This window comes from Cynocephalus volans, chromosome 7, assembly GCF_027409185.1.
Source record: "Cynocephalus volans isolate mCynVol1 chromosome 7, mCynVol1.pri, whole genome shotgun sequence".
NCBI classification, from domain to species: Eukaryota; Metazoa; Chordata; class Mammalia; order Dermoptera; family Cynocephalidae; genus Cynocephalus; species Cynocephalus volans.
Genome location: NC_084466.1, coordinates 120,024,889 through 120,039,942, shown reverse-complemented (window position 1 = coordinate 120,039,942; position 15,054 = coordinate 120,024,889). Strand labels below are relative to the sequence as shown.

The window sequence follows — 15,054 nt, the reverse complement described above, 5'->3', positions numbered from 1 at the left end:
TCATAAGTATTTCTAGCTACTTAATGAATGTTTTGGAAGATGATACTTCTGATAGCTCATGGATTCCTGAAGTTCTATATTACTTAAAATTTGAGGAAATCATTTATCTCCTGTTCTAGTTTTCTCTCCTTTTATTGAAGTCACAAGAGATGACAAACTTTTATTATTCTAAGCTGTTTCTTCAACAAAGATTCTTTAAGTGACTATCAGGTTGACAGTTTAATATCCTCATCAAAGTCAAAATATTTGTACCTAGAAGGTTCTATCTTTTGCAAGTAACAAAGTTAAGAGCTTAACTAATTTAATTGTACATTCCTGAAAGTGTTTCTGACCTAGGTATCAAAGGTTTATGTAGGATTATATTCACTGCATAAGTAGTATGTGAAGTTTGACAATATTTAATCAGAAAATTATTATAAATAGCAGAAATAAAGGGTATAAAGTCATAATGGCCATACAAAAGTTACAATGGTTGGAATGTTGTTGTTTCTCAACGGATTATAGTATTTTAATTAAAGAAAAAAAATAAAGAAAACATTAAAAGATTCACCATAATATATATAAAGTATTTAGCATGATAGCTGGTACATAATAATCATTCAGTAAATATTGGTTCTACAATGAACAATGATTAAAACAATAAACAAAAATATAAAAACTCAAAATGGAGAGAAAACCTTAGAGCTAATTTCCTAGAGAATGTATTTAAATGGAAAGTCGGAGCTCACAAAGAGCAGAAAGGAATTCTGCATTTTCTGGATCTATCTTTTGGGCCCTCTCATAGTACTCAGCAGCTTGCCTCTTTTCTCCCTCCAGCTTGTAAACAAACCCTAGGGCACTTAAACTTTGCAAATCAAAAGGATTGTGACAAAGTCTCTTGGTAGCCAATTTCTTTAGAGCACTTGTCAGTTTGGAACGCAGGGATGACCTGTCTTTGACCTTTAGGGCTTCTAAATAATGATAGATGGCAGTATTTTCTGATTTATGGTGAAATTCCTGAAAGCGGCCATAGTGGTAGTGGATCTGATGTTTGTGATCATCAGTTATGTTCTCCAGACGAAGGGCTTTCCGGAAAATGTCTTCAGCATTGCTATATTGGCCTCCCTCAGCATACATGTTGGCCAGATCTGTGTAGGCAAATGCAAACATAGAGTCTCGTTCTACTGCTGCCTTGAAATGAAATATAGCGAATGTAATCAGCTCATCAACCTTCAGTTTATCCTTTCCTTTAGGTCTGTTGCGTGTGGCCTTCTTGATTTGGATCATTTGTGCCCTGTAGCAAAGTCCCATCTGGTGATGCAGGAAAGAAGAGGTGGGTGTCACCTCCAAAGCCTTTTTTAAAAGTTCAAGAGCTTTGTCCCAAGAATTTTTTCTCCTGTAGAATTTGGCTGCATAACGAAGGACATAAGGTTGGGATGATATTTGGTCCAGGATTTCTTCAATATACTTTTCCCCTTCAGCTTCTGCGTGTACATCTTGAAGCTTCAGTGCCAGGAAAACCTTAATATAGCTGTTATCTGGGTTCAGGGTAACAGCCTTTCTCAGAGGCCCCAGAGAAAAGCTTTTTACAGACCCTTCTCTGTCAGAATCATCCAGCCGATACACCGTGATGGCATAGCCAATGTTAAATTCTGGATTGTCAGGTTCCACTTCCAGAGCCTTCTCAAAAGCTGCTTTAGCCTTTTGGTAATACTTTCCTCCAAATTTCAAGAGTGCCCACCCTTTCTCACAGTCAATCTCAGGACGCTCCAACTTGTAGTTAGAAGGACTGGACAATTTTTTGCAGACGTTCCCTACCTTGTCCACATACTTCTGAGTTTCTTCAAGCTGGTCTATGTGATAATACACCCAGGCATAGTTTCCCCAAGTGACCAGACTTCGTACTTCTTCTTCATCTGAGTGTTCTCTCTGGATTATTTCTTCTGCTTGTTTCAAACACTCTAGGGCATCTTTATTTTGGCCCTTTAGATGTTTAACATAGGCCAATAGGTTATAAAGAGCAAGTCTGGATTTTGTGGTAAGAAATTCAAGCTGCTGCCCAATTGTATCTTCCACATCAAACAGATCAATGTCTTCCTTGAGTAAATTCCACGTAAAGTGACATTCTAACTCCAACAGAATGGTCTTCAACGAGTCCTTAGGAATTTCACTGTCAAAGACAAAATCTTTTTTAATTTTTGAAGAAATAAAGGAAATAATTTTCTAAACTGTAAATACTGTTCTTTGCAAAACAAACAATTTTATCTTATTTGATCTTCCAGTTAAAGCACTAGGTTACCACTAACTTTATACTAGTCTTTCCTCTATGTACAGCTATGTCCCAGAAATATTTCATTTAAATTCTCATTATTTATTGCAAAACCTGTTCTGGAAAGATGACAGAGCTTTCTATGTTACAGGGTGTCTATTTCCTTTTGGCCATTACTAAACCCTTGACAATTAGGAAGAATAAATATATGAACACTCAATAGTTAATATAAAAAATTCCATTTCTGTATTGAGTAGTGAAGAGCGAGAATAAGAAAAGGTGAGAAATAAAGGGACAGAGACACCACATAAATATATCATTTTTTGCAGAGAAAGAAAGACTCCACAGAGAGAAAGCACATAAATAGACTGGAATAGGTATATCAAGAGAAAGGAAGAAGCATAAGCTTGAGATAAGCAAAAGGAGAATAAGAGAGATTTAGAAAGATGGGGAAAAGGTGATTAGTTTGTGAGTACTGTGCCCTTGTGAATGGACTGATGCATTCATGAAGTAATGGGTGTGGTTCTGACGGCTTTATAAGGAGAGCAAGTGAGCAGGTTAGCTCTCCTGCTCAGCCCATTCTTATCATGTGGTACCCTGTGTTGCTACAGAGTTCCCACCAAGAAGAAGGCCCTCACCACATGCACCCCCTCAACTGTGGAGTTCCCAGCCTCTAAAACTATAAGAAATAAAGTCTATTTCTTTATAAATCACCCAGTTTCAGGTATTCTGCTATAAGCAACAGAAATAGACTAATATTTGAAAACCCACCCAGTTTGAAGTGGGTTTCTACTGTCTGCAACTGACAAAGTCATGATTAATACTCATGTACCTAGTTTTATTTGTTTGTTTTGCTGATAGTGGTGGTGAGGTAGTCAGGAAAGACTTTTCAAACCTACTATTGTCCATAATTAAGGGTCATAAGAAATGAAAAGGAAAAAAATTACTTAAGGCCTCTCTCAACAGAGGGAAATGAGATAAAAAGCCCTCTTATGTGTACTTTGTGTGTGTTTGTGTGTGTGCATGTATTTCCCTTTCTGCTTGCTGCAGGGCCCCTCCAATCCCCCACCCCATATGTACATATAAATATGTATTTGTATAAATGTGTATGGAAAACTATGGTAATATTTCTATCAAAAAACATATATTGATCACTTCATGTCATGTCACGTATGCCAGGCAATATTCTATTATGGTGAATACAACAGTGAACAAGATAGGGACAGGTCCTTTCTTCATGGTGATTCCATTCTGGGAGAGGGTACAAGGGTAGTTGACAGAAAATATACATGTGAACAAATCAATGGACAATGTAATTCCAGACAGTAATAAGTGCTAAGAACTAACAAAAAACAAAACAGCTTAGTGGGATTGAGCAGTGGTTGTGGTGGTACTTTAGTTATGGTTGGCAGGGACTAGCCCTTGTGTTGTAGAAAGGGGCAATTGAAGTAAGATCTTAATATAAAAAGGAGGCAATCATAAAAGATCTGAGGGTAGAATAGTCTAACCAGTGCTTCTCAACCAGGGTAATTTTGTCCCCCAGGAAATATCTGATAATATCTGGAGACCATTTTGGTTGTCACCACTGGTGAATGCCACTAGCATCTAATGGGTCAAGGCCAGGGATATTGCTAAATATCCTGCAATGCACAAATTGGCCCCCACTAACAAAGAATTATCCAGCCCAAAATTTCAATAGTGCTGAGGCTGAGAAACCCTGGTCTGGACTGAGGCACCACCAGCAAGTGCAAAGGCTCTGCTGTGGTAACAAACTTCCAGTGTTCAGGGGACAGAAGGAAGAATAGTATGGCTGAAGCATAGTAAATAAAAACGAGAAGTAGCAGGAGATTAGGTAGAGTAGAAGGCAGGGACATACAGATGATGCACAGCCTAATCGGCCATAATGAGAATAAAAATTTTATTCTAACTGCAATGGGAAACAATGGAATGGAGATTTTAAGGTAGGGAAATGATACTATTTGATCTAGGTTTAAAAAAAGAAATCCCTCTGGCTGCTCTGTGGAGAATGAACAATAGGGGGTCAAGAAAGAAAGATAGGAAACTGGTAGAGAAGCTATTCATTCAATAAATAATTTTTGAGAGCCTACTATATGCAGGGCACCAAGTGTTGTGGATACAGCAACGAACAAAACAGAAAAAAAAATCCTGACTTTATGCAGCCTACATTCTAATAGGGGATAGAATGTGCCATAAAAGACAAAAAATTAAATGAAAACACGGAGTATATGAAAAGATGAGAAGCGCTAAGAAGATAGATAAAGCTGGAAAGGGAACTGGGAAGCTGGCAGGAAGTCTGGGAGTAGTTCAACTTTAATTAGGATGGCCAGAGCAAATCTCTCTGAAGGAGACACGAAGGCAATTGTTGAAGGATTCGAAGGAGAGATGACACAGGCTTATACTAGGGTTGTAGTAGAGGGTTAGTGAGGACGGGATGGTCATATTTTCAAGGCAGAGCTGACAAGTCTTTCTGATAGGCTGGGTGTTGGAGTGCCATGAGGTAAAAAGGAAATCAAGGATGACTCTAACACTTTTGACCTCAGGAACTGAGTGGATAATCTAGAGGACTGATTGGAAATGCTAATTTTGAGATGCCTATTCAGGTGAAAATGTCAAGTATAATATTGGATAATATAAATGAAGAAAATCTGGACATGTGTTATGAAATCAGTACTAGGAATATAAAACTGAGAGTCACTGGCATACAGACAAACTTTAAAACAACGAGACCTAGAATATTATTACCTAAGGAGTTAGTATAGATAGAGAATATCACAAACTAAGCTGCAAGACATTCCAGGTCAACCAGAGTAGAAGGACCAGGAGAGGAGGCCAAGAAAGAATATTCAGTGAGGAAGTAAGAAAACCAAGAAACCTGGTGTAATGGAGGCCTAAGGGAGAAAGTGTTTACTTTAAGAAAGAGAGATGAGTATTCAGTGTATAAAATGATTCTAAGAAGCTGAGAAAAATGAGGACAGAGATCATTGTTCTGGGGATGGGGGGGTTGTGGTGGATCTTGATAAGAGCAGTTAATAGAATGGTGGGGATGAAAACATTACTAGGGTGGGTTGGAAGGAGAATGGGAGGTGAAGAAGTGAATATTGGGAGCACAGGTTACTCTTTCAAGGAATTTTACTGTGAAGGGAGTAGAGAAATAGAGTCACAGTTGGAGGGAGATTGTATTTTCTTAGTCTAAACCACAACTATCTTTCCTTTGAACTACAACAAAAATCTAGACTCCCTGCTTCCATTCTTGGACCCCTATGATCCATTCTCCGTATAGCACCAGTAAACTTTTGAAAATGTAAGCCAGATTATGTCACTCTCCTGCTTAAAATTTCCCAGTGGCTTTTCAACAACCTTAAATATTAATCCAGCCCTTGCCATGTCCTCCAAGCCCCTAAGGTAACTGGCCTTGTCTACCCATCCAACCTTTTCTTCTACTATTCTCCCCTTCATTCACTGTGCTTTATAGGATCCGAACCCGCGGTGGGAGCGCTGCTGCGTTCCCAGCGCTGCACTCTCCCGAGTGAGCCACAGGGTTGGCCCCTTCATTCACTGCGCTTTAGACATACTGACCTGCTTCTTACCTTGAGCACATGAAATTCAAGGGCTTTTACACCTGTTGTTCTTACTCCATCTGGTATACTCTGCTCTCAAATCTTTATATAACTAGCTTTCCTGTAACTCAGCTCAAGTATTTTCTGTCCAAGAAAATAGTTCTGCCTGTGGCAGAACTATCTAAAGTAGCCCCCAATCTAGTTCACTCTCTAGCCCATTAAACTTTTCTATTTCCCTTTCTGAATTATGTTGTTTATTTACTCATCTATCGTTTATTTCTCCCATTAAAATATAAGCCCTGTGAAAATAGGGACCTTGTTCTGATTTTATTTTTTCACTGCTGTGTCCCCAGCACCTATTATGCCAGGCATGTAATAGAAGCTCAATAAATAAATATTTCTTGAACGAATGCAGTTATATACTGCCAGTTCCTTGCATTTCCAGCCGAGGTAAAGGCCTAGCATAAAAAGCACCTAAATTCCAAATGAGGGAATTCCTGCCAGTTCTTGCCTTCCTGCTAATGGCTCCAAATTTTATTACACTTCAGTAGACCCTGTCCCACTTGTTTTCTATCTTGGCATGCTCTCTGGGTCCATGTTTGGATTTTTTTTTTATATGAAAAAAATTTTTTTAATTAAAAAAAAAAATTAAGTTTTAACTTCTCAATATACATTGTAGTTGATTTTTGTGTCCATTTACCGGTTCCTTTTTCCCCTACTCCCATGTTTGGATTTTGAAGATAGGTCTTGGGCTGTTGCCCGTGATCCTGACTGGGAAAACTGATAGTACTGTGTTTTGGTAATTATTCCTTTCTCTGGTGTAATTGTACCAAAAGCATGGGCAAGACAGGACATGCCATGCCCTTACAGCCTACTCAAATCCATGGTGATATGGCCTTACTAGCTCCCTGCCCATCATAGAATAAAATGAATATCATATCTGCCTCTGTTCTTAAGATCTCTACCAGCCCAGCCCAAGGAGGATGAGGAGGACTGCTCAGGTATTATGAGTGTGACCATAAGATATGAAAGGGACAATCAGGCACCGAAGTGCTTTGCCTGGGCTCTATGGAATTTATGCATACTTGGACACCGTGAATTTTAATGTTTAAACTCTGTCTATTTAATTTTTAAAATTTGTTTCTGGAAAGCTAGTATAGAGAGGCGACTGCATCTGAAAGGAGGCAACATTTATCTTTAGGTAATTTTGTCCTTTTGCTAGGAAGGAGCAGTCTTTCGCCCTCCTTAGGAGACAGTCTCCAAAGGGGCCCCTCTTCCACCCCCATCCTGCATATACATACATTGCACACCAAGCCCCTTTTCCTGGTTGCTTCTTCAAGCCTCTTGTGACATCTCCCTCCTCTTTTACAAATGTTAGAAGTGAGGCACTTAAAACTTTTTTAAAAAATTACAACAATAATTGTTAACATTTATTGTGCAAGTACAGTATTATGTGCTGAGCAGTCAATTAAGCCTTTCCCAGTCCGAAGAGATGGATGCCGTCAAGTTGTACAGATAAGAAACAGACTCACAGAGTTTAAGAAACTTTCCTTTGAGTAGCCCAACTAGTAGGTGCTCAGAGTCAGGATTTACAACAAAGAACTACTGTAACTGCTTCTAGAGCCCAAGACCTGACCTCTCATTCCTCAACGCATTCAATGCAGACTGTTACTGGAGGGCAGGGTGCTAGCCCCTGGGGGATACAAAATGGGTACATTAGTAAAGGAGGAAGATAAAGAAATCCTCATAAAATAACGGATTGGGTGGAACAATAACATCTGTACGTGGCACAAAGGTAGCTCCGGGGCGGGGGGAAGACCTCAGATCCAGAAATCAGGAAGGCAAAATGGCAGGGGCACGCATCCGTGACGCCTGAAGGGCTGCGGCGATACCGCGTGTGCCGCACCGAGGGCATGGCAGGAGGTCGGGGAAGGAGAGGCACGCGACAAGCCTGAGGTTCTCCTGTGCCACGTAGCGGCCGCCCGGAACGGCCCCGGGGCCTCCCCAGCAGGAGAGGAGGGCTCCGCGGGCGATGACCAGCTTTCCCGGAGGCAGCGGCCAAGAAGAGCCGCAAGGAAGAAACAGGCCTCCCGGGGGGAGTCGCCCGGGCCGCACGCCCCGCCGGTCCCGACCTTAGACGCCCGGGAAAGGACGGGCTCTCGGGGAGCGTTGCCCAGTCCTCGTCCCTGCAGGGCCCGCCTTCAGGTGCTCGAGACCGTCGGGCCTCCCGAGAAGCGGCCGCTTGGCCAGGGGCCCGCCTTCAGACGCTCGGAGCCGTCCGGCCACCCTCCCCGACAGGCGCGACTTCAGACGCCGCGGACCGGGACGGGGCTCCCAGGGAGCGTCCCTAACGCAGACGCCCGGCTGCCGGGCGCGAGGGGCTCGGCCCCTTAAGGGCCTCAGAGCTGCGTGGGAAATGAAGAAAAGAGAAACACAGGTTTGAAACAAAAGCCGAGGCAGGGCTTGGGAGGAGAAGTGGAGAGAAGCCCTTACCTCATGGTGGCGGGCTGTGCGGGGCCGTCCAGGAGGCGGCAGTCCCCTCGCGCTGTCTCCTCACGACCGGGCGGGCGGGCGGGCGGGCGGCCGGCGTGTGCGCCTGTGCGCGTGCGCGCGCTTCCCGCCAGGCTTCGGCGGCGCTGGCGCGGAGCCGCGCGGCTGGTCTTTGTTACGGGAGTGGCCCGAGCAGGAAAGGGAAACTGGAAAGTGAATCTGATCCCCCAGCACGGAGACCACTCCAGAAACCGAGACTTACGGAAGGGCCGAGGAGCCGCGGCGAGACCTCTGAGGAGCGCAAGGTCGTTCGGAGTTGAATTTGCAGCTGGGCCTCGGCACCTTGGTCTCGGCTCTCACCTGAGTCCGCGTGCCGCTAGGTTAACTTTGTTGGTTTGTTTAAATTAAAACGACAGGAGATTGTTCAGCGTTATTTTTGTCGTAAAGATGACAGCCATGCTCTTTCCAGCTTTCTGGATCCTAAGCAGAAACCGAAGTGCCCGCTTCCATTGCAGTCTTTTGATTCAACGAGCAACACTGCAATGCTGTACACTTTCGTTATTATTTCCTCTGGGTGTATTTAGAGTTGAGAAATTTGGGGGCCAAAATGTATATGCATTTTAAATTTTGATGGCTATTGCCCAGTAGCTTCGCAAAGAGGTTATACACTTCCACCTACAATTGTGCAAAAGTGCTTTTCTTCCCTGCCCTTGCCATTGATGCTTTGTGTAATAATGTCCCAGTGAAGGTGGGGTTGGTATTGCGAAACTAAGCAGAAAATGCCAAATACCCATACGTTAAAATTTTTGTCCCCTCTGAATTCAGTCATTCATGCATTCAACACATTTTATTGAACAAAACTGCTAAGAACTAGATTTTGTTCAGGGTACTGTCAATATAACAATAAATATAACAGATAAGGATCCCTACCTTCATAGAGTTAAGGTCTAGTGGCAGCAGATAAAGATAATAAAGAAACAAGGAAAACATTATGTCAGGTGGTGCTATGGAGAAAAATAAAGCATAGAGAGGGTTGGTGTGCAGGTTGTTTTACTATTGTAAATATGGTGTTGAGGGAAGGTTCCGCTGAGAAAATGACAACTGAGCAGAGATCAGAAGTGGGTGAAGGAGTGAGCACTGTGGATATGGGGCTAGGGAAGAGCATTCCAGGTTGAGGAAACAGTAAGTGCAAAGGCCTTCAGGTGGAAGCGTATTCCACCTGCGTGGATGGTGTGGTTGGAGTGGAGAGAACGGGGGAAAAGTCATAAGAAATGAGGTCAAACAGGCTATGTGAGTGTGATAGGCATGTAGGATATTGTAATGTTTATCTTAAGCGGGAAGCTGAATTTTAGAAAAGGCATGGAAAGATTTATTTTGCATAGAAAAGTAAACCCAGAATTTCCTCCTGACCAAGGATGTAGAAAGATTTAATAGGGCTTCAATGTTTGAAAATTTTTCCAGTGCATTGATCATATTTTCCCCTTCTGTGTTCCTACTTCTTTCCCTCCCCTTCTCTTACCTGTATCTGGGCTAAGAGATAGTCTTTAAGAGTTAAATGGGTACAAAGCAATCAGTGGTAAAAATCAAGGGGGGGGGGGAATCCTGGTTATCTACTCATATTATTTAGAAATTTGATTTTAGAAGAACAAAAATCATCTGTAAAATTTTTAAAGGAATATGCATTCGGGATTGAGAAGAAACAAAGAAAAGACCTGACTGTTGAGGGGGGGTTGAACATGCTGAAATTACTAGATGGAATTTGAATATCATTTTTTTTTTTTACACTGTTGGATTGGGTGAATTTTTGGCAGAATCAATAGTTTATTGCCTTATGAATTTATTCTTATCAACATGTAAAACACAGCAACTAGAGGAAAAAAAGAAACAAAGTAAGACATGGCAACTGATCTAAAATCTGCTTGAGAAACTGAAACTTAAGTAAAAGGTTGGTACTCCCCAAAGTAGTGCTTTGGAATAAACACTCACTAGCGATAACTCTTGCAAGAAAAGGATGTAAGTTAGCATTCTTAACCTTGGAACTATTGACATTGGGTTGGATAATTCTTTGTTGTGGGAAGCTGACCAGTGCAGTGTAGGATTTTTAGGTAGCAACCTTGCACATAACCACTAGATGTAAGTAATACCCCGTAGTTGTGACAACCAAAAGAAGTCTCCTGACATTGCCAAATGCCCCTGGGGTTGAAAAATGCTCCCTTCCCTTTACCCGTCCCACTCACAGTTGAGAATCACTGCTGTAAATAATACCTTCATTTATATTCCTAATTAAAAAATAATAATAATCTGCCTGCAGAAGATATGAAGCAGACTTCACATAGAAGAGGAAAAGAATACAGATCAAGAGAAGCTGGGGATGGTACCTGGGGTCCAGAAAGAAGAGGCCTAGGTGAAAGGGTGAGTATCAAGAGGAATGTCAGAGAAGGATTACTCTCTTCAGCGTGGGACTTCAGAGTAGAGGTTGCTGTGTCACATTTGGTCTGCTGGGGACAAGATACACAGCTGTGGTTGTAGGTTGAGTGTGCATCATCCAAGCTGGAGCAGGCTATAGAGTGGAGGCCCTGAGTCCTGACACAGTTCCAGCTCTAGCAGCACCACGGGAATGGAGAAATTGGTGGCCAGAGTGATCCATCTGCAAGGAGCTGGAGACAGCAGTTAGAAAAGGCCTGAGCTGGAGCACCTATAACAACAGTGAATGGGAAGAGCTGTGGCTTGGCCTGATTTAGGGGTAAATCTAGGTAAGGGTCCCAATTTATGTGAGGCTCTGTCAGTTATTTACATGGGAGTAACAAGTTCCTGAACTTCAGCTGCCAATTTCAAGAGAATTCTTATAATGCCTGGAGATGCTTGTGTTTGGCAATAGTATTTTCAATACAAGAGTATCTATGTTTCCGGATTTGCTGTTTGCTGTTTTTCTCTGCAAACATCAAGGCTGTACCACACTTTTTAGTATTATTGAGCCCTGAGAAGTGCAGAGATCTCTTCCAGAGTTGTAAAGGATGGGACAGAGAGGTGCTGTTAGGTTAACAAAAAGACACACTAAATAACCATGATCTCTGGGGATTGTCAAACTTACATCACACAAACACATTACATAATCTAAAGATTTATTTTGCACTAATGAGCTCTGCCTTCTGGATGCAAATGATGTATAGGAATACCTGGGAAGAGTTGCCTAATAGCCAGAGATCTGGCCAATTATCCAATAATTATTTACATTTAATATTTCTTTTCTAGGGGGGTTGCAGTAGTTAACTTATTTTAGCACTGACCATACTGTCTCCTTCCTCACATACAAGCACTTTAAATTATCTTTTTTTAAAGCCTAATAAATCTTCTTTTGTGATAAAGAAGTTGGAAAGATTGCTTCCATGTAACTCTGATGTCTGCCGCACAATGCTATATGAGGGTACTTCAGAAAGTTTGTGAGAAAATAGAATTAAAAAATAGTGCAAATCTTTCCATGAACTTTTTGAAGTACCCTGGTTGATAAATTTTGCTCACTCCTTTAATTTCTATAGAATTTCCATAGAAAGCCAAAGCCCTTCCCAATATTTCTGTGAATTCCTTGGAGATTTGTATTTTTGTGGCCTCCTTAGCTTCCAGAGATTTTGTTGGATACTTTGTATTGACTCAAAGGAAATGCTGCCTGTTGTGGATTGAATAGTGTCTCCTCAAAATTCACGTCCATCTGGAATGTGATTTATTTGAAAATAGATTTTTTTAGGATGAAACAAATCCAATGACTGGTGTCTTTATAAGAGAAAAGAGAGGGCTATCTGGAGATAAACACACAGATAGAGAAGATCATGTGAAAATGGAGTTAGAGATTGGAGTGATGCAGCTACAAGCTAAGGAACACCAAAGATTGCTAGAAACCACCACAAACTGGGAAGAGGAAGGAAGGATCCTTCCCTAGAGCCTGCAGAGGGAGCATGGCCTTGTGGACACTTTGATTTCAGACTTACTAGCCTGCAGAACTGTGGGAGAACAAATTTCTCTTGTTTTAGGCCACTAAGTTTGTGGCAATTTGTTATATAGCAGCTATAGGAAACTACCTTATTGCCCTCACTTCAAGTTCGATAAAATACTTACCCATTCAAATATTGTGAGCTTTGTATATTTTATTGAATATTTGAGGAGGAGAACAGAGGGTGAGATAAAGACATCCTGTTCTACAAGACTCTATGAGACTTTTCCACAACCACAAGCCCCAGGATTTTCTCTTGATCCTTATTCCCTTTAGAGAATTCAGGGACACATCTTTCGAGGGCTACTCTTCTTTTCTCTGTTACTGGAAGAGAACAAGCCAAGTCAGTCCCCCTTGTCCCCACATGCTGCTTCAGTTTTCCTTCCATTAAGAGTTCTGGTACCAGGGCCGGCCTGTGGCTCACTTGGGAGAGTGTGGTGCTGATAACACCAAGGCCACAGGTTCAGATCCCTATATAGGGATGGCTGGTTTACTCGCTTGGGTGAGCGTGGTGCTGACAACACCAAGTCAAGGGTTAAGATCCCCTTACCGGTCATCTTATTAAAAAAAAAAAAAAAAAAAAAAGTTCTGGTACCAACTGTAAATGAAACTGACAGCCGTAGATTTAATTTGCTTTTAACTTTTAGTGGATCAGAAATATGTATTTTGCTTAGTTTAATAGCCATTATGGCAGTTAAGCACAGAGATTTTAGATAAACAAATGTGGAACTTGCAAGAGGGTAAAGATTAGCTTAAAGAATATTCTGATTATCTTAAAAAAATATAGCCAGTTAAGCATGAAGTAGTAATAATCTAATCAATGATCAAAAATGATTTAGAATCACCAGATGCTTGCCTCTACTTTTGCTTTAAAGGTAATAATACTGACACACAGATATAAGTTGTTTTTTTGCACATTTTGAGGTTGGGGTCATCCAAACACAATTATGTAGATCATCTGGCACCCAGGCAAGATGATGCCAAGAACCAAAATAGACCACGATTAGGGATGATGCTGAAGCTTGCACAAGAGCCAACCAGAGGTGTCTATGAGTTCTAGCCCTTCACCCTTAATTTTGTATTTAAAAACCCATGTTTGAAAGCCAATGAGGAGCTTGGGTTTTTTCAGCATTAGCTGCCCCTGCTCCAATTACTTGGCCTTGTAATTAAATGCCTATTTCCTTATTGCAACCTGGCATCAGTATCTTGGCTTAGCTGTGCATGGGTGGGCGGACCCGAGTTTGCTTCATGTATTAGTCCATTTTTGTTGTTTATAACAAAATACCTGCAACTGGGTGATTTATAAGAAAATAAAATTCATTGCTTATGGTGTCTGAGACTAGGAAGTCCAAAGTCCAGGGAACACATCTGGGAAAGGCCTTCTTTGGTGGTGATTTCAGTGATGCATTGTATCACATTGCGAGATGGTAGAAGCAGAGAGAGAGCTCCTCATGTACTCTCCTTTTAAAGTCTTCAGAACCATGCCCATGACCACCATTAAACCATTCACTATGGCAGGGTCCTCACAATCCAATCACCTCTTCAAGGCCCCACCTGTCAATTACCTTAAGTATTTCCCACCCTCTTAACACTGTCACAGTAGAGACCAAGCCTCCAACACATTAAACTTTGAGGGGACACAGTTCAATCCACTGCAGTTCAGTAACAATTTTGGCACCCCAAGTGGGACCCTAAGCCCCAAGAGGGGTGTCTCGCTTATGGCACATTGACCCCATGGCCAGCAACTGCTCTTGGAAACTGCCCAGCAGCTGCCTGAGTCTCGTTGTCTCAGGGACAGTCCCAAGCTGTCTGCTCCTGATCGGGTGCCAGTGATTCTCAGCGTGTTTTTGTTTTGCAGTGGGAGAAATAAGGTACTTCGTTTGACTTAGATATCCTGGGTAAGTGCAACAGAATTTGCATGCAATGGCATCAAAGTATTTTCTGTTTAGACACTTGGTCTGCTTTGACAGAATGTTTGCTTTTAAGGTCTTAAGAGCTGAAGAGAATGAGACATTGAGAAGCTGCACTTGAATTGTTTGGGATTTTGATAACTTGTGAGGTAGCTTTTGGGATTTGTTAACTTGCTTTGTTTGACTGAGTTTGTTTGGGAACTGGCCATGATAAATCACTTGCAATGGGAAATAAGAGCTGTATTCCATGATGTAGTCCTGTAGAATGCAAAATTGGGAAGTTTTTTAGTTGCAAACCTATGAAAAAGAAAAGGATGGTGTTCTATTGTAACACAACCTGGCCACAATACTCCCTAGTATCTGGAAACGTTGACTACTTAATGTGTCCCTAAATTATATCACCATCCTCCAACTGGAACTCTTTTGTGAGGAGGAGGAAAAATGGGATGAAATCCCATACATGCAAGACTGTGCTTTTGTATCAGAATGAAACTCTTCGAAGGAAATGTAATTTATTCCTTTTCTTCATATTGGTCTAAATTTGTCAGTGATTTTTATTAGTGAGCTTTCAGAGATGAAGAAATAGTTTTTCCTTGGCCCCTACAGTCATGGCACTGTAAGCAGGATACCAAGGCCACTCTGCTCTTCTGGAAGCTGCAGCCAAGGGAGACTAAAGCTTGAAAACCGGCAAAATGGTAAGTTTTTTTACCTGTCAGGCTCCCGGGTTCTTTCTCTCTCTGTAGATCCAGTCAAGCAGACAATAAAGATCATTGTCTCTTTTTCCAAAAGTTTTGATTAATAAGAAGAAAAGGATTTGTATGACTAGTCTGAGCTGTAGTGACT

The 15,054-nt window shown here is 41.6% G+C and overlaps 1 protein-coding gene across 1 annotated transcript; it reads right to left on the bottom strand.

Moving 5' to 3' along the window:
- Positions 1 to 675: 675 nt before the first annotated feature.
- Positions 676 to 7,741, bottom strand: IFIT5 (interferon induced protein with tetratricopeptide repeats 5). The gene is made up of 2 exons (XM_063101589.1): positions 7,611 to 7,741; positions 676 to 2,149 (listed from the first exon to the last, which is right to left on the bottom strand). Exons 1-2 carry the CDS (start codon positions 7,739 to 7,741, stop codon positions 706 to 708), a joined length of 1,575 nt encoding a protein of 524 aa, XP_062957659.1. The 3' UTR covers positions 676 to 705.
- Positions 7,742 to 15,054: the final 7,313 nt, after the last annotated feature.